At 46.5% G+C, this 21,004-nt stretch overlaps 2 protein-coding genes across 5 annotated transcripts; one reads left to right on the forward strand and one right to left on the reverse strand.

Moving 5' to 3' along the window:
- The first annotated feature begins 33 nt into the window (after positions 1-33).
- On the forward strand, positions 34-6,958 carry ankzf1 (ankyrin repeat and zinc finger peptidyl tRNA hydrolase 1). 4 transcript variants are annotated; one of them, XM_084478544.1, is made up of 20 exons: positions 34-149; positions 230-330; positions 434-553; positions 632-777; positions 902-1,165; positions 1,371-1,548; positions 1,639-1,745; positions 1,850-1,952; positions 2,059-2,270; positions 2,351-2,463; positions 2,802-2,949; positions 4,120-4,339; positions 4,450-4,542; positions 4,724-4,891; positions 4,984-5,139; positions 5,465-5,777; positions 6,001-6,112; positions 6,204-6,371; positions 6,452-6,522; positions 6,819-6,958. In XM_084478544.1, exons 6-20 carry the CDS (start codon positions 1,431-1,433, stop codon positions 6,952-6,954), a joined length of 2,238 nt encoding a protein of 745 aa, XP_084334670.1. In that variant the 5' UTR covers positions 34-149; positions 230-330; positions 434-553; positions 632-777; positions 902-1,165; positions 1,371-1,430; the 3' UTR covers positions 6,955-6,958. The 4 variants fall into 4 exon arrangements, with proteins under 4 accessions (XP_084334670.1, XP_084334672.1, XP_084334671.1 ...); XM_084478546.1 differs by having other exon boundaries at positions 1,642-1,745; XM_084478545.1 differs by lacking the exons at positions 34-149; positions 230-330; positions 434-553; positions 632-777; positions 902-1,165 and having other exon boundaries at positions 1,313-1,548.
- Positions 6,959-7,081: 123 nt separating this feature from the next.
- On the reverse strand, positions 7,082-12,935 carry glb1l (galactosidase, beta 1-like). Its single transcript, XM_084478548.1, has 16 exons — positions 12,746-12,935; positions 12,120-12,289; positions 11,876-12,026; positions 11,376-11,436; positions 10,853-10,947; positions 10,282-10,462; positions 10,003-10,061; positions 9,782-9,903; positions 9,570-9,610; positions 9,348-9,466; positions 8,994-9,068; positions 8,735-8,824; positions 8,507-8,620; positions 8,171-8,302; positions 7,825-8,052; positions 7,082-7,664 (listed from the first exon to the last, which is right to left on the reverse strand). Exons 1-16 carry the CDS (start codon positions 12,809-12,811, stop codon positions 7,461-7,463), a joined length of 1,908 nt encoding a protein of 635 aa, XP_084334674.1. The 5' UTR covers positions 12,812-12,935; the 3' UTR covers positions 7,082-7,460.
- Positions 12,936-21,004: the final 8,069 nt, after the last annotated feature.

The following is a 21,004-nucleotide window of genomic DNA, read 5'->3' on the forward strand; positions in this document are numbered from 1 at the left end:
TTTGTACATATATGAAACCCCTTTTTTAGGTCAGTCGCGAGTTAAATGTCATTTCAAGGCGCAAGCAGACCCCGTGCGAACATGCAGCAGCGCCGACTGGATCGTTTTGTACAAATATCGACATAAAACTACATAAAGGCATGTTTAAGGTAACCCGATGCTACACAATCGTGACATGCGTCAAATTTGTACATGGTTAAATGTGAAACAATAATCGGCACATTTGCAGGCACAAATAAAACAATCTGAGCACACGATTGCTCAGAAGGCTCGCCAACTCGACGCGGTCAAAGCGGAGAGGATTCGTGTGGACGAAGCCACCGCGGACTGGTTAAGCAAACCCTGCGTCGTTTTTTATGTTCTGCTTTTTCAACCAATCCTTTGGGTTAATTCGTCGTTTTAGTTCCCAACATTTCTACTTGTGCCCCTGCAGCACCCAGGAGACGGAGCGGCGGGTGGCCACGGTGGTGGAGTGGGGCGCAGCGGGGGACGCGCTCCTAGAGTTTGGAGAGTTGGCGAGTGAACTTGCAGAAATGTCGTGTAGCCCCGACGGGTACGATGTGGTGAAGGGAGTCGAGATAAAGGTCTTGGGATGCTGTTTGTTTCATTGACAAACTTGTTTGTGCTTTAGAAAGCGTGGTAAAGGTCGGACGCTCGACCCGCCAGACAATCTACAGGACATGGAGGATTGCGCGTTGGAGAAGGTTGAGAGCCTCCGTGCTCAGGTTCTAGAGGTGAAGCGGTCGTTAGAGGATGCACGCTCTCGTTCCCTTGCCGGTAGGAATCAAGTGCATCCAATCATTACTGCGGTCTAGTAAGCCCCAAGTGGGATATAATAAATAAAATAAGCATTGTTTTTATTGATGGATATTATTATGCATCCCCTTTTTTATCTTTCCAGCTACAACTAAACCTGAAGTACCAACCACCATACCAAAGCGAAAAAAACGTGCGCAGAAGTGAAGATTGTTCTTAACATTGTATCATATTAACACGAATAAAAAAAACTAGGTATCGTAAAGTTATCGTTATTGTGACAAACCGTGTTTTGTTATTTCACAATGCGCCTTTTGAAACGCCAAACTGAACCAGCTCAGGCTTCCGTAGAAGCGGAAATCATGTTTTGTGTTGATGTCAGAGCAAGTTTCTTAGCTGAATTGCTAGGGTAAGTAATAGTTGTTTATTACCACTGACACAGTTAAACCATAATGTAAGTTACAATGAACTGTTTGACGACTAAATGGCCGACATGGCAGCATGATTATGTGCTTTCAGCCGTTGGTAATCATACGTTAACTGGCCTAGTATCTGTAACACGTGTCATTGTGCCACACAGAATACGTTTAATAACACTTATCTCACACCCTTAGTTTTCAGATCCCATATTTGTGTCTTAGGCGGCCGCTAGCAAACTAAATACTGCTCGGACAATGGCCACCTCCAAACAGTTCTTCTCCCTGTTTGATGGCTTTCTTCAACACAACCCTGAGGATGGACTCAGGGAGGTTAGATCCTTTCAGGAGGAAGTGTGTCAAGTGGCGTCAAGTGGTGCGTAGGTCTACAGCAGGAGTGACGCCATACAAATCGGCATTAAAAAGAATGACCAGAAGCTAATGGCGTCTGTATTGCCCTCCTCAGCAGTGGTCCCCGAGAATGGGGAACGAGAGACCCCGCTCATGAGTGACGGGCAAGACAAGATGGTCTGCACAACCTGTCGCCTGCCGCTCAACAACCGTGAGGAGCAGGTGAATACAGGTCCCCATTATCATGACCCCCGTCCCTTGTGCAAATGAGTGCATGTGTATCTTAAATGGAAGTTGATGGAGTAAGAATTGTGGCGTTTGTGTAGATGGAACACTACAAGCTGGACTGGCATCGCTTCAACCTCAAGCAGAGGGTAACTGGACTGGCGCCCGTCACCGTGGAGGAGTTTGAGAAAAAGACTGGGACTGGTGAGAGGAACCCCCCCATGTTTACATATTTATAATGAGGCTGAAAGGGGCTGTGTTGGAATAGGTTGTAAACATGTTGGATTTATTAGCCCCTGTGCTTTCTCAGGCGACATGTCCAGTATCTCCGGCTCCGACTCCGACTCGGAGGATCAGGACTTGGATGGCGACTGGCCAGGGAGGGACGTCACCGCCCCCGGTGCTGACGATGATGAGGAGTCGTGGGCTCAATCCGGGTCGAGCCGTACATCCAGCCAGGTGGCTTTCCAGAACCAAGAGGGGCAGTATCTCGTCGTTCACCGCTGCATCCTCAAGGGCAAGGTGAGGGCCGCGACACAACGATCCATGGAACATGTGGAACGTATTTGTGCGCTAATTTGTAGTTGATCTTTAATATGTAGTCCGACGAGGGTGGAGTGGACTTGGTGGATTGCCTGAAGGCCATCACGGAGCAGACTGTGTGGGTCATTCTAATGACCGGAGGAGGTCACTTCGCTGGGGCAGTCTTCAGAGGGTGGGTGGCAGCTTTTGAAATGTTTCCCATCTTCAGTGCTTCAAACCTAACGCAATAGAACCCAAGAAAATCAGAGTCCAGCATTATAAAAATGGTGGAAAGTGGTAACTGATTAATTTCGAATTCTCTGAAGATATAACAATATTTTGAGGGTAGTGGCATGACTGGGTTAGATCCCGTACTCTCTGCAGTCTACCTGTAGGCATCCATTGAGCTAGATAATCCCCTACCTGCTTCTTTATGCAATTTATTCTGAATTCACTCTACGTTGCCTTGGATGGAAGCGTCTGCTGAATGACTAAATGTTTCTAAAGAGCTTTGTGTTCACATTCTCCCAGGAAAGAAGTCATTCAGCACAAGACGTTCCACAGGTACACGGTGCGAGCCAAACGAGGCACTGCTCAAGGGCTCCGGGACGCCCGCGGCAACGCGCCCAAGTCTGCCGGTGCTGCGTTGAGACGCTACAACGAGGCGGCATTACTCAAGGTAAGGCTTACCTCCAGTAACGCTGGATACCTCGTTATGTAACAACACCTTTACATAACTGGACCAACACCTGTACACACCTGGACCAACACCTGTACATGCCCAGACCCACACCTGTACATGCCTGGACCCACACCTGTAGATAGATACCTGGACCCATATCTGTATATTTCAACAGCTTTTAATGGGGCAGTATAGTTTAGCAGTTTGGGTATTATGCCTCTTTTCCACCGACAGTACCAGCTCAACTCGCCTCGACTTGGCCCGCCTTTTTTTGCGTTTCCATTGGCAAATGGACTTTCCAGGTACTTTCAAAAAAAGTACCTGGTACCAGGTACTTTTTTTAGTAGCAACTCCGTCGAGGTTCCAAGCGAGTGGAGCTGCTACTTTTGTATGATGTAAACAGGCTGCTGGCAACTGATTGACCAGCGCTGCAAACGGGAATAATCACTCAAAGTGAAGTTGTGGCTGGCCTGGCTGGAATCCACGGACCCGCTCCCGAGGGGGACATGGATCAGCGTTTCGCCGTGTGTGTTGCTCCTTTCCCGGGGCTAGAGTTAGGCTGTTCGTGGTTGTGTGTGTCCAGCGTGGCTGGAGTCCACGGACCCGCTCCCGAGGGGGACACGGATCAGCATTTCGCTGTTTAGTTTTTGTGTTGTTCCTTTCCCAGGGCTCGAGTTTCGCCTCGATCAACGTTACCGTATGACAACAATAGACGCGCAGTCATTGTGCTTTTTATTTTATTTTATTTCCCATCATAACCTTTCCCGGGAATCAGGAAATAGTCTTGATCAGATTCAGATTTCCCGGGATTAAAACCTAATGACGACCGCCCATGTTGGAGAGGTTCTTTTCTACGACCCGCCCACATTGAAGAGGTACTTTTTTAGAAGGAAATGCGACGTGCCTGGAACCAAACCGAGCCATGCCTCACTAAGTCGTGGCGAGTTGAGCTGGTACTGTCGGTGGAAAAGACTCCCAGTTGAAATGTACGGGCTTCAGACCACAACTTCGCAACCTACCTGTATGCATCCTTGAGCTAGAAGCCTAAACCTACCTGCACCTGAATGATATGCATCTCAAATAAGGGTCTGCTGAATGACTAAATAGTGAAAAGAAATGCACCCATAAAGCACCAGTTCCCTCTGTAGTTGTTGTATTCTTCTGCAGGATATCCAGGAGCTTCTGGAAAGTTGGGCTGAGCTTCTTCAAGAGGCCTCTGCTATCTTCCTCCGGGCTCCGAGCTACAACAAGACCATCTTCTGCGGAAAGGACGCGCCACTTGACAAAAAAGACCTCAGGATTCGCACCCTGCCCTTTGCCACGCGGAGAGCCACCTTCCGAGAGGTGCAGAGAGTCCACCACATGCTCTCCACCGTTCAGTCCTTTGGTAAGAGTCGGTAATTAACCTAAACTAACTAAACTAAAAAACAATTATAATCGTATGTTTTCCTTGGCATCCTGTCGCTTTCATAAATGTGCTGGGGTAATGTCTTACAGAGAAGGACACAGACCTCTCCCTGATCTTCAGCCCTTCAAAGAAACATTGGAAAAAGAAATCAACTGAAAAATCGAATTCCAGTGAAGAGAAAGGTACGGTGTCAATAATATAAAGGCTCACTCGACGCATGGATAATATTTGGTTTTGCTGAGCGTATGGACGCACTAAGGTCCATATTTTGTTGTTCAAACAGCATATGGACTGTTCATTAGAAGTTACAAGCTGTTTCTTTGTTGCTTTTGATTGTAATATTTTCTGTTGTAACATCAACAGAAGAAGAACCTGAGAGTTCAGATGATGATGAAGAGTTGGGTGAGTCCATTCTGGAGACGGTGGAGGTGGAGCTGGGAACTCTCCATCTGCGAGAGTATGAAATCCAGCCCTCCAGACACAGGAAGCAGAGGAGGAAAAAGAAGGAGGCGAACAAAATGGATGATGGAGGTAAGACCAATTAATTTAGTGTTTGAAACCCTTGTATGATTCAAGACAAATATTATTCAGATTGGGATAAATCAAAACATTGTCCCTGACAGAACTGAACATAATGGAAGCCGGTGAAAAGCTGATGGAGGAGGAGGAAGAGGACAAGGAGGTGTTGCAGTCTGTACTTCCTGAGAACCCCTCAGAAGAAATGCCAACGAAGAATAAAGCAAAGAGGAAAGCAAAGAGCAAAAAGAAACCACTGGAAGGTGAAATTAAATGTATTCTCACTTTCCTCCAAATGAGCCCTTGTACAGTATTAGAGTTAGTTAGACATGTAGCACAACATGCTAAACCTGCCACATTAACCCTTGTACAGTAGTAAGACTTGTAGAGCAACATGCCATGGTAAACCTGCCAATTCCACTGTCCCCATCACTTTGGTTCAAAATCATTTTTAATTATGAATGCAGAGGGTGAAACGTGTATGGAAAAGGTGAGCGACTCTCATCCGGAGTCTGAACAGCGATGGTTGCAGTTAATAGAGAATTCATGTTTGAAGGCAAAGCACTTACCTGAGCCCGGTGTCCTCAGAGCCCACAGACAGCGTGGCCGAGTCCTGGGAGTATGGCCTGAGAGACGGCCTCATCACCGCCTGTAAGACCGGGGACGTGGACGGGCTCCTCAGGCTCCTCCAGCCCCCCGGTCAGCCGGAGGCGGCGGTGGAGCGAGGGACCTCGGAGCCATCCGGGGACAGCGCCTCGCCCCAGCAGCCTCCGTCAGCGCTGGCTCTGGTCAACAAACCGCTGGACTCGTCCGGTTTCACGCTGCTCCACGTCTCCTCCGCCGCCGGGCAGAGGGCCGTGGTGCAGCTGCTGATGGACGCCGGGGCGGACCCAGCATGCAGGTACCACACAAACCCTGAATTTCGAACCCCATGCCTGTCGTTGTTCGCTATTGTCCAATTCACATGTTTTAGTCCTGGGTCCGGATCGTTTTTTTAATTTTATTTTGTACTTTTTTGACATATGCCATTTTATGGTAAAAATGTTTTGAATCTCGTTGGTTAACTGAAAAAAGTTTATCTGAAAAAAATACTTTTTTCGAAATTTATAATTTCCCTCCATCAGAGATAATAAAGGGCAGACTCCATATCTGGTGGCCCCTGAGAAGGACACGAGGAACGTCTTTCGTAAATACATGGCGGACAATCCCGACAAGTATGACTACAGCAAAGCTCAGGTGAGATGCCCCTACGCGAATATGACTCGACCCACAGAGCTGGCGGGTTCCCACCTCGTATGAATACGTTTTTTTGTTTTGCTCGCGTCAGGTTCCTGGTCCGCTCACAGAGGAGATTGAGCTAAAACAGACGGAGAAGAAAAAGGCCCAAAAGGCAGCGAAGAAGCAACGAGAAAAGGAGCAGAAGGAGGAGAAGAGGAAACTGGAGCTGGAGGTGGAGGAGAAGAAGAGGTTTGCGTCCCTCACCGATCGGGAGAAGGTGCGTTGGCGTGGTCAGATACAAACCTTTCAGCAGTAGGGTGTTGAGATGTGGTATTGATCTGTCGTTTCCTTAATCAGAGGGCCTTGGCAGCAGAGAAGAGGTTGGCAGTGCAAGCAGCGGCAACCGGCGCCAACCTTTCCAATATTAAGTGAGTGTCCCTGTGGTCTGTTCACAGTGCAACTGATGATACAATTTTGACTGAAACATGCGTTTTGAGGCCCTGCTCACTTTGCAGGCTCTTTCACGTGGGGTTCGATGTCTGTGTAATGTGAAACTTGATCTCTGGCAATGCAAACGCATCCTTATATGGGATGCGTGGAGAATTGGATGGGATCAGAGGATAAAAGTCTGACTTGAGCATTACAAGGCTTGTAATATGAACATAGTATTATCGTTTTATCCGACATGTGTTTTGATATCTTTTTATCTGGACTGCATTTCCAGGAGGTGCTGGCAGTGTGGGGAGTCTCTGCTGGGAAAGGTCCCGTTCCAATACCTGGACTTTACCTTCTGTACGCCTCGCTGTGTCCAGGCCCATCGCAAGGCCAGCGCCGCCGCCCCGGCCAAAAACACTACGTAGAGCTAGACGCCCTAGAACCGATCTACCTCACCGCCGTGGTGACGGGAGAGGGTGTTTGAGATGCTGATTACCATTCACCCAAACACATTGTCTGAATCATTCATAATGAAGGACATGGTAACAAAAAGACAAAAAAACAAATAATTTATTTTACTGTGCGTATGAAAGAGCAAATGCAAAGAGCAAGCAATAAAAACTATATTTCAAAAATACTATTCTTCTGTTAAGTATTTTGCATGAATGATGAGCATGACCTTTTAATACTTGACACATTTTGTGTGTGAAATCATCTTGACAATGATTTGAGTTAAAATGCATCAAACACTGATGGGTAATACTAATGTGACGATCAATGTGTTCGATCAACCGTTCTTATCCTGAGTCACAGACATTCACAGGTCGCTCGATCGTTCCCGGTATGTTTTCACATTCAGGTGACCATAAATTGAAACGGGGTCACCAAGTTCATGACGTCCAGGGTGTCATGATGTGATGCCAACGGTGCCTCAGGGCCTCCCGGCAGTCCTGTTGAGGTGAGGCCGGTCCATGAACAAGACTCTGGGGTGGTCCGGTGCCCCCTCCAGCTCCAGAACGGTGATGTTGTTGGGCTGGGTGGTGCTGAGTAGCGGCCCTGGGACATATAGCGTCTGTTGAGGCCCCCTGGTCGGCCAGTACCGGCCGAGATTCACCCCGTTGATCCACACCTGACCCTTGAACACACAACCACACGTGCATTAAGTGTTTCTTCATCATAATGCTCTGAATCGTTTTCCCCCAGAATCCTTAAAGTCAAACGCCCAATTGACTTTGCACAGCACTATTCTTGAGCATGTTGACATAGACGTCAAATCCGTTCACACTTCTCCTTACCTTCGACCAATCATTGAGCTTGAGGAAAGTGTCCCTTGCCAGCCCGTTAGGCTGCAGTGTTCCCATGTAGAACACGGGCCCAGCAGAGGGCTCCTTCCCATGGACTGGGGGGGACCAGCGAGCCTCAGAGTGGAGCCAGCCACCAGCGATGGCTCCGTCAATGTCCAAAGTATAGATCTCCCAGTCGGTCAGCACATCACTACCCAGGAACAGGTTGCCCAGGATGCCCTGTGGTGAAGCACAGAGCTGGTTACTTATTCACTGTCTCTTGAATGATGATGAAGTAAAGCCCACAAATATATCATAGGTGTACATGTGTGTGAGAAATAGGGAGTTATTTCCTTGCCTTGTGGTCATTGATTTTGCTGCCAAAGTTCACTCTGCCCATGTTCTCCACTAGAAGGTCCATGGTGTCTCCCTGCTTGCCGGAGATCTTAATCACCAGGGTGGTGTCCCTCTCCAGCATGCCCTGGAACACCTGCTCAGAAAAGTACAAACCGTAGAAACTCGCGTCCAGAACTTCAATATTTAAAAAACAAATCTGGCGTCTGATCATCTAAATCACTGGCCAAATAGATTAAAAAAAAAAAACACAAAATATTCAATGTTTATTGACATGTTCTTTCCCCAACACATCCCTCCTGTATGGACGGACAACAAAGGAGTTATTGTGAGCTCCTACCCCATTGACGGTGACGTAGGCGCGGTCATGAACTCCATTCAAAGGAGATATGAGTGGAGTGGGCTCCCACAGCTCCCTCGGCAGTTTGGTCCGATACAGCATATATCCATAGTACTGTACACACAATGGAGAACATGTATGTTACAGGCCTGATGGTCTAGAAGTTAAGAGGAGTCACTGGAACACTGGATGGTCTGAGCCCAGCCCGTCAGATGTCCTCCATAATACCTGCTTCATCTCCTCAAAGGTCAGGAGATACTGAGATTTCATGGGCCCTTGGGGTGAAAACAGGTCCAGAAGACTGGAGATGTTTCCAACCTGTAAAAGCAGAACCGTACTTCATTATTGATTATCAAATTTCAATCAAGTTTGTATATCCAAAAGGTTGTGACGCCATTTTAACTATGAAGAGAGCTAGGGTCAGTGATTGTTGAATCTATTAGAGGTTAAAATGTGACCAGCAGGTACGTCAACAGTAATTGCTGACCTTTCTTAGGGTCACAAAGCCGTAGGCAAACTTGGGGGTGGCTGGTGGCATGGGTCCAGCTGGAACATCTCTGAACTGAATATAAATACGAAACCAGTAGACAGCAAGTCAGACACAGACACCCCCAACCAATCAAAAGCATTCTGTGCATTCTGTTAATCATTAAGTTATTCGCTCTTTTTCATGTAAAATCAGTGTCAATTGCGACACATTCTTTGGGCACCGCCATTGTTTCGAATTTCTGTAGACTGCAGCGCTCCTTCTTCTTCATGTTCTAAAATTCCCTCCTCCTGAAACTCATCCTATAACCTTGATCTTATTTCTCGGCTCCATCCATCGCCATGGTGACAGTACCTGCTTGATGACGTCCCTGATGAGCAGCAGCTTCTCCGTGGGGTCCCCCGCCTCGGTCAGTGGGGCGTCGTAGTCGTAGCTGGTCACCACTGAGCGGAACCGCATGTCGTGGTCGGCGCCTACAACAGCGGCACGTGTCAGTGTTCACATCACGCCATACGAGCTCATACAAACTATCCTGCTGTGGACGTGTTGCTAATGCTACGTAGCGGCGGGGCTCACCGTTCCAGTAGCCAAAGTTGGTGCCTCCTTCGAACATGTACCTGTGAAAGAAAAGATTAAACAGTGGAATGTGTACAATATACCTAAGGGTGTGTTTTGTTAAAACCCCAGTGATGGTAGTAGGTCAGCTAAACATCTTTTCTCTTTAAGTAAAACCTATCATTTAACTCCCTCCTTATTAACTGAAATGTAAAGTCATCAAGGTGGCTTACATGTTGACACTGGCTCCCAAGGCCAGCATCTCCCTGAGCATTTTGCTGACCTTCCATTGGTTGACTGCTGCATGCCCCTGCCCCCAGTGGTCCAGCCACCCTGTGTAGAACTCTGAGTTGACCTATAGGACGACTGTGTGTTACAAGCCATCCATAATCTCTTTATATATAGGGTTATGCCGTACATAATACATGATAACAGGATATTTCAAGCAACTCACCAGAGGCCCTTGGGGTTCAAACCTCCTCTGTCGTTGGAAGGCTGTCGTTATGTTGGTATCTAAATAAAACAAACATTGAAACGTTTAAGGCATCAAACAGAAATAGCACTGTCCACCCATATGATTGATGGCTAGATCAGCCTACCAGTGGGTACATCTGGCTAGACCATCCCTCGTGTGATGTCGCTGTAGGTCTGTTTTTAAATGGTTAATCGACATCAGACCTTCCCCTGTAACCCGGGAACGCCCCAGATGCCTGTGTGAGCACGCGTTACCGACCGGTGCCGAAGTCGATGGTGGCGTACAGCCCCTGGAGAGAGCCGCAGGACATCTCCTTGTCCGTGTTTCCATCTGTGGTGAAGAGCAGCGTGTCCACACCCAGGAAGTAGCGGAATATGGTCTGCAGGGTCCGCATGTAGTTGTAGTCACAGGCGTGGTAGCTCCCATACTCGTTCTCCACCTGCGCTGCGGGAAGGGTTCCATTGAGCAGGAGCCGGGGCTGACTGTCTAACCATTGCACCAACCGTTGACATCGTGCCAATGTCTTTAAAGGTGACATATTATACCACCAGGTGTGAGTGTGATTAGCCGTGACAAGCCGTTTTGAAAATCTGCCTCTCTGACATCAAGTGGGCATGTCCACCTAGATGTGTGCTGGATAGATCAGTCTACCAGCCTACCCAGTGGACTGTAGCAAACGTTGCTCATCTATCTGTCATACATCTAGTAGGACACGCCTACTTGTGATGGGTCAGAAGAGGCCGATTTTCAAAACGGCTTGTAATGGCTAATCCCACTCACACCTGGTGGTTCAATATGGGACCTTTAACAGGACGGTCTAACGTCGTACCTGAATGCTGATGATGTTGCCCTTGTTGGCGTACAGCCACGGTCTCACTTTGGGCAGGAGGATGTTCATCCAGTTGCTGACAGCCTGCAGGTAATCTGCAGCGAAGGGAAACCAGCTCAGCTTAGTAGGGAAAATAATGAATAAATAAACTAGCTCAGTAGAGAAACAAAGGACAAATCTGCATTTACATTTAGGGCATTTATACGGTTTTATCCAAAGTTACTTACAATAAGTACATTTGTCAGAAGAAGGAGAAACAACAATACATCGCTGTTGGTACAGTAAGGATGTTCATAGAACCAAGTGCCAAGCACCAACAATCGTTAGGTTAACCCATTCCCCATATACAACAAAGATAGCTAGGATAAGATGCTACACAACGTCCAACGTCCAACGTACAATAAGAGCATGGGAGGGGTGGGAGGGGGTGGCTGTGCAGAGCTTAGGTGAACTCTGAAGAAGTGCGTCTTGTACCAACCAACAAGGAAGAAGGTGTCTGAAGTGTGTTTGAAGTTTGTTTTACCCTTGTCGGACGAGCGGAGTAAGATGTTTGGTGTCTCAAGGAGCCACGCTGGAAGCCCGCCCTGAAGAAGGAGAGACAGAAGAGATTCCTCATGTAGTTTCACAGAAGATATATTGATCTCTGGAAACAAGAGTAGCAAAGCCTTAAAGAGGATGCAGATAAAATCTCTGCTTTCATCACAGGAAGTGACTTCTAGAATTTGATTAGCAGCATGGTCATGTGAAGCTTGCCCGGTCTGCTTCCTGAATGACATACGATATAATACCAATAGATGGTTTAGGCTCATGATACTACTAGTACATACTTATGGTACTAAGCCTCAACCATGGAGGCCTGTTGTTCCTAAGTGTAGTACACTTAAATACACAAGAGAAACAACACATTGCTAAATCTGGAAGGCCTCATCTGCATTAAGAATGATTCAAATAGTCGTTCTTCTCTTCAATGCAGTGAAACTATTGGATGATTAAGAGCCAGGTATTTATGAAACATGTGTTCACCATCTCCCATTCTGCACAGATGTAGGGACCAGGCCGCAGGATCACCAGAAGTCCAGTCTGATTGGCCAGGTCCAGGAAATGCACCAAGTCTCTGTCCCCGGTGAAGTTATACTCCCCCTGCACTGGCTCGTGGAAATTCCAAGGCACGTATCTGTTCAGAAGAAGATCATCGTTATGCTTTCAATTCGTAATCTCATAGCTCAATCCAGATTTCAACCTTGTTCGTAATACTGGAATGACTTACATCTGGACTGCATTGAGTCCAGCCATGTACATCTTGACCAGTCGGTCCTTCCAGTAGTACCGTGGGATTCTGGAGTAGTGAATACTGCCCGATATGTACTGGAAGGGCTTTCCATCCTTGAGGAAACAGTTGTTTTTGTAGTCTATGGAGAAAGTTTGGTCGCCATTAGCCTGCAAGAAGAATATACAAGAGCAACAATTCAACCACCAAACCACCAGTTTTTAAATAATAATGAATCAATACACCATAACGACTGGGATTCACAACTTTATCTTCATCTCAACTTTCAGTCAAGAAGTCTCACTTCAGCACTGAATTACTTGAATAACTTTATTCTTGTGAAACAAAAAGCCTGCCGACACAAAGAGGACGACTCAAGCTGTCCGTAGATGTTCAATATTGGTGAATTGATCACCATTAAATACAATCAGGTCAGACTTTCGTTTTCGACGAACAGAGCTCCTCGGGGAGGGGGTCCCACTCCCGACTCAGAGGTAACCAAGTCAGACTTAGCACCGGCCTGAGTCGCTTTATAGGCCTATTAAAACAATTGAGAGTAAACAACAATGCAAAGGTTTACAAGTAGAATTAGGTACTATTGCTCATCTTTCGTTAATGTTTCTTACCAAGTTTCCTTTAACAGCTAAATACGCAAAGTTCACCGCAAGGACGAAGAATATCTTTACTGTCATGTCCACGGGTTTCCCGTGGGGGTAATCGTCTCAAACTGTATATGCTCAAACTGGATAAAGTGATGAGAGCCGAGGCTGCATCCCTCTAATGTTGTGACTGAAGCTCTTATTGAGAAGCAACATCAGGAGAGTACAACTGGACCTGATCCAGAACGAAGTCATGTGAGAGTTGCAGTGCGCCCGCAGCCCGCCCGGTCCTAAACACTACCGTATTCTGTCCTAAATGAATAGTAAAGGACTGCATTTATGTAGCGCCTTTCTAACCAGTGGCCGCTCAAAACGCTTTACAACATTGCCTCACATTCACCCATTCATACACATATTCACACACCGACGGCGGTGTCATCCACGCAAGGCGACAGCCAACTCGTCGGGAGCAGTTAGGTGCCTTGCTCTGGGACACTTCGACACTGGGCTGGTGTCTCCGATAACACCTTCGAAAATGAATTAATCTCTCGGCCATGTTTTAATTTTAACTAAATAAAAGGCTAGATAAACTATTTTTTAAATCATTTTTTACGAGATAAAGAAATTGTATAATTAATCATTTTGTCTTATTGAAAGTTTGCTTTATATTAGCAAGCAACTGGTGACGTTGTGATGTTTGAATTACACTAGATGGTGCTATACAACCTCCAACTTCAGCAAATCACACTGACGGCTCGGTGTTGGATGAAATGCATCGAAGGGCAAAATGAATTACCTTCAAACTTCCTACTTATCATTACCCTTCAGTTTCCTACGAAACAGTAGGAATATATTTAACTATTCTGATAAACAATGCAATGTTCCAAAGTATTCCTGATATTCATCATGTGTGGTGCACTGGTCATGGAATAGTCTTGCATCATTGACTGATAGATAGTCTGATGTCTTATATCTCTGTAATGTAAACAAGTACATTCTGGTAGTATTATGCTAACAACATGCCTGCATTAGGCTATTCAGCTCAATGCTTGTGTTCACTCATGCACGCACGCACACACACACACACACACACACACACACACACACACACACACACACACACACACACACACACACACACACACACACGCACGCACACAATGCACATATACACACACATGCATTCACATACACCATAAGTAAGCACACACACACACACACACACACACACACTCACTCACTCACTCACTCACTCACTCACTCACTCACTCACTCACTCACTCACTCACTCACAGAAACAGAGCAATGGAGTGACCCACAGTCAGAGTGACCATCTTCCAATGCTCTTTCGCTAATACTCTTTTCTCCACCCTTTTGCAGCACTGATGCCTCCATCTCTACAGTGATGGGCTTCCTGGGCTCCCTCTCTGCCCATTAGACCCTCTTGATCTCCAATAGCCAAGCGATCCCCACTGGCGATAGGGCGCGAGGCTGGGCTCTCTGGCTCATTAGCCTACCGTCAGACAGATAATTGTCCTGGGAACCGGGCGACGGAGGACAGGCACCACGCGTGTAATTTGGTTACGGGTGGTAGAGTGCTATTTCACGTTAGTGAGAGCACATGTCGATACAACCCCCCCCCGCCCCCACCCCCCTGTCTTTGAGACCACTGACTGACTGAGCTGGTGGCAAATCGACACCCAAACCGCAAAAAACAATCCAACGACTGACTCTTAATGCCCTCTAAGTCGCTCGCTTGCCCTTGCTTCTACCACCAGTGGTCAGAGAGAGAGACTGTTCCCATTACTGGCTCCAGCGAATGCCAGACACTCCCAGTGCAATAGTCCAAGCTCCCCTACCCATCATTATTCTGCCGAGGGAATCAAATGGCGTTTGTTGGAATTGGACTCATTTTCCTCTGAGTTCCTCCTGTGTTTTATGAGTTAATAAAAGCCCTAGACGAGACGTTCCTCCTCCAGTAATTAAAGGGGAGGACCTGTGTGACGGGACAGAGAGAAATAGACCTACCTCGGGGATGGGTGTGACCCTGATGATGTCATCGTGCCACAGAGGGGGTTATTAGCTTCAAACAGTCTCATGCTCTCGCTCTCTCTATCTCTCTAATCCCCCTCTTTCTCTCCCCCTCTCTCTCTCTCTCTCTCTCTCTCCCCCCCTCTCTCTCTCTCTCGCACCCCCTCTATTTATCTCCCCCTTCTCCTTCCCCCCCCTTTCTCTGTCTCTCTCTTAAAGAAAAGCCCTTTTGTTCGGTCCCTCTGTCTCGAGGTGCCTAGTAGCCAAGGCTCAGCCAACATACAATATCAATCTATACAGTCATTAGATGTGTGTCTGGTGGAGAATGAGCTTGCTGCTACACAGTGTGTGTGTGTGTGTGTGTGTGTGTGTGTGTGTGTGTGTGTGTGTGTGTGTGCTTACTTATGGTGTATGTGAATGCATGTGTGTGTATATGTGCATTACATGCGTGTGTGTGTGTGTGTGTGTGTGTGTGTGTGTGTGTGTGTGTGTGAAATTGTGTGTGTAATTGTGTGTGTATCACAGAAGCTGAAGAGAGATAGTTGTTTGTTTTTGAATGGTTACGCCGGCAGAGCATTTCCCATGGAGAAACAATCTCAAATGAAGAGAATGATATAAGGAACTACTGAGTCAGCAACATCTCTTCTCCTCTCCTCTCCTCTCCTCTCCTCTCCTCTCCTCTCCTCTCCTCTCCTCTCCTCTCCTCTCTGGACATATAAGGACACAGAAGTATGCCTTTGGGAAATAATGCTTAGCGGTGCAGCTGAATCACAGTGCTGTGACTCATGCTGGGTGAGCATCTGATGACACCCAGTACCTAACTCTAACCCCCGCCTGAACACCGGGTCAGATCCAGGCTCTGGGGCCCCTGAAGCATGCCATATCTCAGGCTTTATTCCATATCCCCTGTGACTCACTGTCCAGTGCATTAGTCAGCCAAGTCTACTCGGCCCCAACTCATAGTACCCTGAGTCCTCCTGTGTCTGGGGCAGGAAATCTAAACACTGAACAATAACAACAGGCCCCTGACACTGTGGTACTGAGTGGTATTTTATGGGACGGATGCATTTCACAGGGGGGCTCCACACAGATGAGTCAAATAAAATAAAACAACCATTTAAAAGTAGTGGGCCGAATGGAAAACTACCGTCCAGAGATAGTTGTGGCATCATTATCATCCTTGGTATGTGTGTGGGTGTGTGTGTGCGTGCATTTGTGTGTGTGTGTGTGTGTGTGTGTGTGTGTTTGTGCACACGCAAATGTGTGCACAAGTGTGTGTATATGTACATGCGCCGCGTGTGTCAGTGTGTGTGTATACTTGCACAAGTGTGTGTTTGTGTGTTTGTGTGTTTGTAAGTGCGTGCGTGCGTGCGTGTGTGTGTGTCCCTACATGCATACGCACGTGTGTGTGTGTGTGTGGAAGTGCTTTGTAAACAAACAGGAAGTCCTCGCTCTGACGGATCATGGGAGCTGCTCTGCATGCCTCAGCCGAAGGAAGGTACAGCGTGACGAGCCAGCGGAAATGTCTGGGCTCGGGTCGGGGGGGAAGGTTGTGAAATTGTGCTGTTTAAATATGGGCCTGCTGGTAATGTCCTGAGCCACCGTGTTTTATGGAGAACCTCCCAGGGATTACTGGATTTTCCCAGACCTTTTTAATAGAAACAAACCAAAAAGTACAACATTTACTATCCAGTCATCAAGAGGCAACTACACCCAAAGTCACAGACAGTGAATTTACATGCATGTCATTAAGGAGTCATGTAGGCTTCTTGCTCAAGGGTCCTACTTGCAGGCAGACACGTGGACATTGGGAGTTGAACCATGTACCATTTTGATTGGGAGTCAAACACTTTAGCCCCTTTTCTGTCCCCTATAAACGACTTTATATCACACACATTGTTGGCACCATTTTCTAATGTCTCTTATGAATTCCAACATTTAAGATTATACATATGTAATAAATAAAAATGGGTCAAACAGTCTTGCCCAATATGTATCAATGTATATTAATATGTAAATAGAACCGAATATTGGGTTTTCCAGCTGGTAGATTCCATGCTGGTCTCCACTACCACTCAACAGTTAAAAATAGAAAGTTTCTGATCTCTTGTTATTTCAATGTTATCATTGTCATCTTCTACCTGATCCCTGAAACGTGAGAGGGTAAATATGGACGCTGTCCCCAGTGCGGGTTGTAATGTGGCCCAAGGTGTGCCTAACCTTCCTAATACGAGACCTAATGGATCGCTGCTGTTGGATCTCTGGCCCCATAATTCAATATTCGCGGCTCCGGGACGTGTCATGCCTCATATGCGCGCACGTTGTTGTGCGGACGCCTGGACAAGTAATCAGATAAAGATCGAATCCCAGTGTTGTGAAATCGTTAGAGATGTTACATTTCTCATCGTGCACCTTTTCCCCCTAGCCGTGTATTTAAGATCGAGTTCATCGGATCGATGGCCACTCCGCCTGATCTGCACCTCTGACACCGTGCGGCCCCGCACTCGTATACTCAGCGATCTCATTAGTTAATGTAGACAACGTGAATAATCACATTATGTTTCCCATGGATTGATTTTATGGGTTAATTTGATCTCTCTGTCCTTATGTCTATCCATCCATAAATAAATAAATAAATAAATATATATATGTCTGGCAGGGTATTGCACACAACTGATTACTGATTGGTCTGATACCAGTTGGAGATGATGTCATTCCAGACGTTTGGCCAAATTGAACCTTTTTGTTCTGTAGTTACTGGAAGGCCCCCTGGCAGCCTCCAGCCTCACCCTGGCCTCTCAGCTAAAATTGGAACATATAGTGGCAGTAAAAGGGGAGCCCAGTTGCTGTGTCTGTTACTCAACCCCTAGTCGGGGTCCAGGCGCATAGATGGACCGCAATGGAGTAGAGTACCCATCCATTACACTGGCAAATCAAATCCCCTGAGAGGATTACCATGGGATGACTATGAGTTAAGAGCACACGGCGGTGGTGGAGGAACACGCCAGCGACTCTGGTTCAGCAGGACCTCACATGCATCACATGGGCTCATTCAGCACTAGGGTCCTCCAGACGACCCCAGTGACCTTGCCTGAGGGCTTGTGTTCCAATGTCAGGACAACACAGCCGTTGTCAACACTATTAGCGCCCAGGACACACTCTGCTTCTCTGCATTCGTCAGACCCCCTTAATGGATCCAGTGGAAGACACTGACATGATCTCAGCACACCATTGTTGTTCATCACGTCGTACAAAGACATGATCTTGGTGCTGGATCTCCCCTTGGTAAATAAAGGATGAATATCCTGTCAGAGCCTGGCTCTGGCTTTGTCAGCCGACACCATACATGGAGAGACTGATAGGCAGGCTGTATGTCTGGTCTGAGCAGGGCTTCATTCAAAGGCAGGACGGATGACGCTATCTCTGCTGCCTCAGGGCTCCTTCTCGTAGGGTCGGGGAATCCCAACCCTATGAGTGGAGTCGAGTACGTTTTATTTTTGGCGTAATCCCACTAAAACCCTAGTGTAACGGGATACTCTATGGGCATTTATCACGATTATTCATACATACACTATGGCCTTTCTAAAAATGTTGTACTCTGTGGTGCTATAATTATAGGAAAACAAGGAGAGGTAAGAGTAAGACCCTTAAATGTTAATTATTTTCAACTAGGCTGCTTTAAAGGAATTTATCATTATAATCTACAAATTGGATCTGGCCTTTTTAAACTTTATCCCCTCTTTGCTAATCTACTGACAAAAGAACAATGCATGCTAATTGGCAGTAAGACACATCATCAACACAGATTAAAGAACTAAACTTAATAGGTTAAGGAAAAACATTCTTTATAATACACCAGCAGGACTGAACTGGTCCACACAGTGAGCAGCCAGACGTATGTAGTACCCAGGTTTCAGGATGCAGTACCCAGGGTTTAGGGTCTAGTACCCAGGGTCCAGGGTCTAGTACTCAGGGTACAGGGTGTAGTACCCAGGGTCCAGGGTGTAGTACCCAGGGTGTAGTACCCAGGGGTCAGGGTGTAGTACCCAGGCTACAGGGTGTAGCCCTGCTGTCTGTCAGTAGCTAGATGACTGACACAACGTACAGCTGATCACGCTGTCAGCCGGTGGTATTCTGAAGCGTCTCTTCAGGAGTCCGGGCAGTATGTGGGGTCACAGATCTGTTTTTTCAGCCGTAATTGAAAACCACCGGGGCAAAAATAAACCGCGACAGAGGTCTTAAATTCCTCCCAGGGAAACACTTTGGAATCATTGGGAATGTTCTTAAACTGGCTCAGAGGGAATGTGGTCCTCAGACGTTCAGAGGGAACTTTCAATGTCTATAAGAGGAAATAATGACCAAAACAATTCTTTTGGTACAGGTTTTCCTCAAATGAAAAGAGTTTATCTAAAGATAGTCAAATTAAATGAATAACACATAGTTGTCTAGATTAAATGTCTCCATTAAACATTGTCTGCAGCTATATTTGTCCCAATCATCATGAATGGTGATTCATCTTAACATCATGTTTTTTCATCTCTTGCTTCAATAATATTAAAATATGTAAATGAGAAACAGTACAGGAGATGATGTCACCCTCATATGCTATGGGTGGGGGCGGAGCAGGGGGGGGGGGGGGGGGGGTGTAGTGGCCGTACATCAGGACATTAGGCTGGTGGAGGATCCACACCCCTCCCCACGAGGCCGCTTGTCTCCCCAGGGATCTCCCTGGATGATTGTATTGTGGGAGCTCTTTGTCCCCTCAGGTGAAGCCAGCTGAACGAGCTTTGGTTACAGGCGGCTCTCCTCCTGGCACCCGGTCACCGTCTGTCCCCGGAGAGCCAGCCGCGTAGGGATAATGAGTGACTCTTTAGGGTTGTTCTTCATTGTTTGTCCTGAGCCGATGCCTAATGGCTGTCAATGCTTCCTCTGTGCTGTCCTAATATACAGTCCTAAGATGTGGACTCAAACCACAGGGCTCTGAGGTCTAGGGGTGCTGGCAGGAGGATTAAGGCTAAAGTTCACCTGGAATGATTCAGACTAAATGGTTTTAACACACTAGCCTGTATTGCGATTTGGTCTTCTTTACAATTTAAGTACAATAGTTTGTTATTATATACTTCTGAGCATAGTGCCAGCACTGCATAGCATTTTGCTATTCAAACCATACCTGATTACCGTCTTGCAAATTAGTTTTAACTGTAAACCTTAATGATGATTTTAAGTGCTACATTTATAACATGTCAATTTATCTTAGGCCACCTGAGGTCTTAGTGCTCACTTTGGGGTCAAGGGAGAAGGATTCTGAACTGATAAGAAAAGGAAGGATTTGTTTGGATGTTAAGTCAGTTTAATGATGTGAACTTGGTTGACTGGGATTAGCCTGCATGACAGATGTGTGTGTTGATTTGGAAGCAAGGAGCCGTCTTCGGGATGTAAGACAGAAGTCATCCAAGCCTCCCATTGGCCAGAAGTAGTTAGGGTTAATTCCCTGGAACCCCCCTCCCCATGTGTTCTTTGTACAAAACAGCACTTGCTAAAGTTCTACCTTTAGGCATGAAGCCGAGCATTGCTGATGTATTACAGCTAATGGAGGATTAGCCAAATCAATGTAGCAGCAGCCAACTGCAACAATGACAATGCTGTTGTTGTGTTTAGCTGTTGTTAAGCTAGCCTAATCACACAAAACACACTAATCAGGTTAAACCAAAAAAAACATTATATTATATTTCACGAAATAAAAACATAATGTGCTAACATGCGGTTACCACAGAGGAAAAACTATCCTTTAATGATTTTATGTAAAGGTGGAGCTCCAATGTTTTTGTTATTTTGGAATAAGAAAGCAAGCGGTCAGGAATCAAACGATTTCCTGGTTCCATCTGCCAGTTTGCTGGTTCTAGAGACTGGTTCCATAACAGAGCAACCCCACCTGGGTCCTGTGGCTTCATCATGAGGATTTACTGTCTCTCTCTCTCTCCGGTTAATCACAAATTAAAAAAACACTGCTTCACACTGTCGACTATCTAGTGTAGTGTGTGAATGACCCAGAAATGACAAATTCCGGGATATTTCTAACAACAGTGTACCAGAGGTATAGCGATTACATTTACCATAGACTAAAAATGATCAGGGCCGAAACCTCTGTGAGCCCTTATTGGTGTCGGGACCCACAGGTTGGAAACCACTGCCCTATTATAGTAACTGTCTTTATGGGAGATCACATAAAATCTCTCCAAGCAATCCCTGCTCTTG

The sequence above is a fragment of the Micromesistius poutassou genome, assembly GCF_964030765.1.
Source record: "Micromesistius poutassou genome assembly, chromosome: 14".
NCBI lineage: Eukaryota > Metazoa > Chordata > Actinopteri > Gadiformes > Gadidae > Micromesistius > Micromesistius poutassou.

What these genes read in the sequence shown, in the direction of transcription:
- glb1l (XM_084478548.1), bottom strand. Translation starts at nt 12,811, where the DNA reads ATGACAGTAAAGATATTCTTCGTCCTTGCGGTGAACTTTGCGTATTTA. An exon ending in GGACTCAATGCAGTCCAGAT is followed by an intron (nt 12,027 to 12,119) that starts GTAAGTCATTCC and finishes TCTTCTGAACAG; the next exon opens with ATACGTGCCTTGGAATTTCC. An exon ending in CCTACGTCACCGTCAATGGG is followed by an intron (nt 8,303 to 8,506) that starts GTAGGAGCTCAC and finishes TTTTCTGAGCAG; the next exon opens with GTGTTCCAGGGCATGCTGGA.
- ankzf1 (XM_084478544.1), top strand. Translation starts at nt 1,431, where the DNA reads ATGGCCACCTCCAAACAGTTCTTCTCCCTGTTTGATGGCTTTCTTCAA. An exon ending in GCTGCATCCTCAAGGGCAAG is followed by an intron (nt 2,271 to 2,350) that starts GTGAGGGCCGCG and finishes TTTAATATGTAG; the next exon opens with TCCGACGAGGGTGGAGTGGA. An exon ending in GAATTCCAGTGAAGAGAAAG is followed by an intron (nt 4,543 to 4,723) that starts GTACGGTGTCAA and finishes TAACATCAACAG; the next exon opens with AAGAAGAACCTGAGAGTTCA.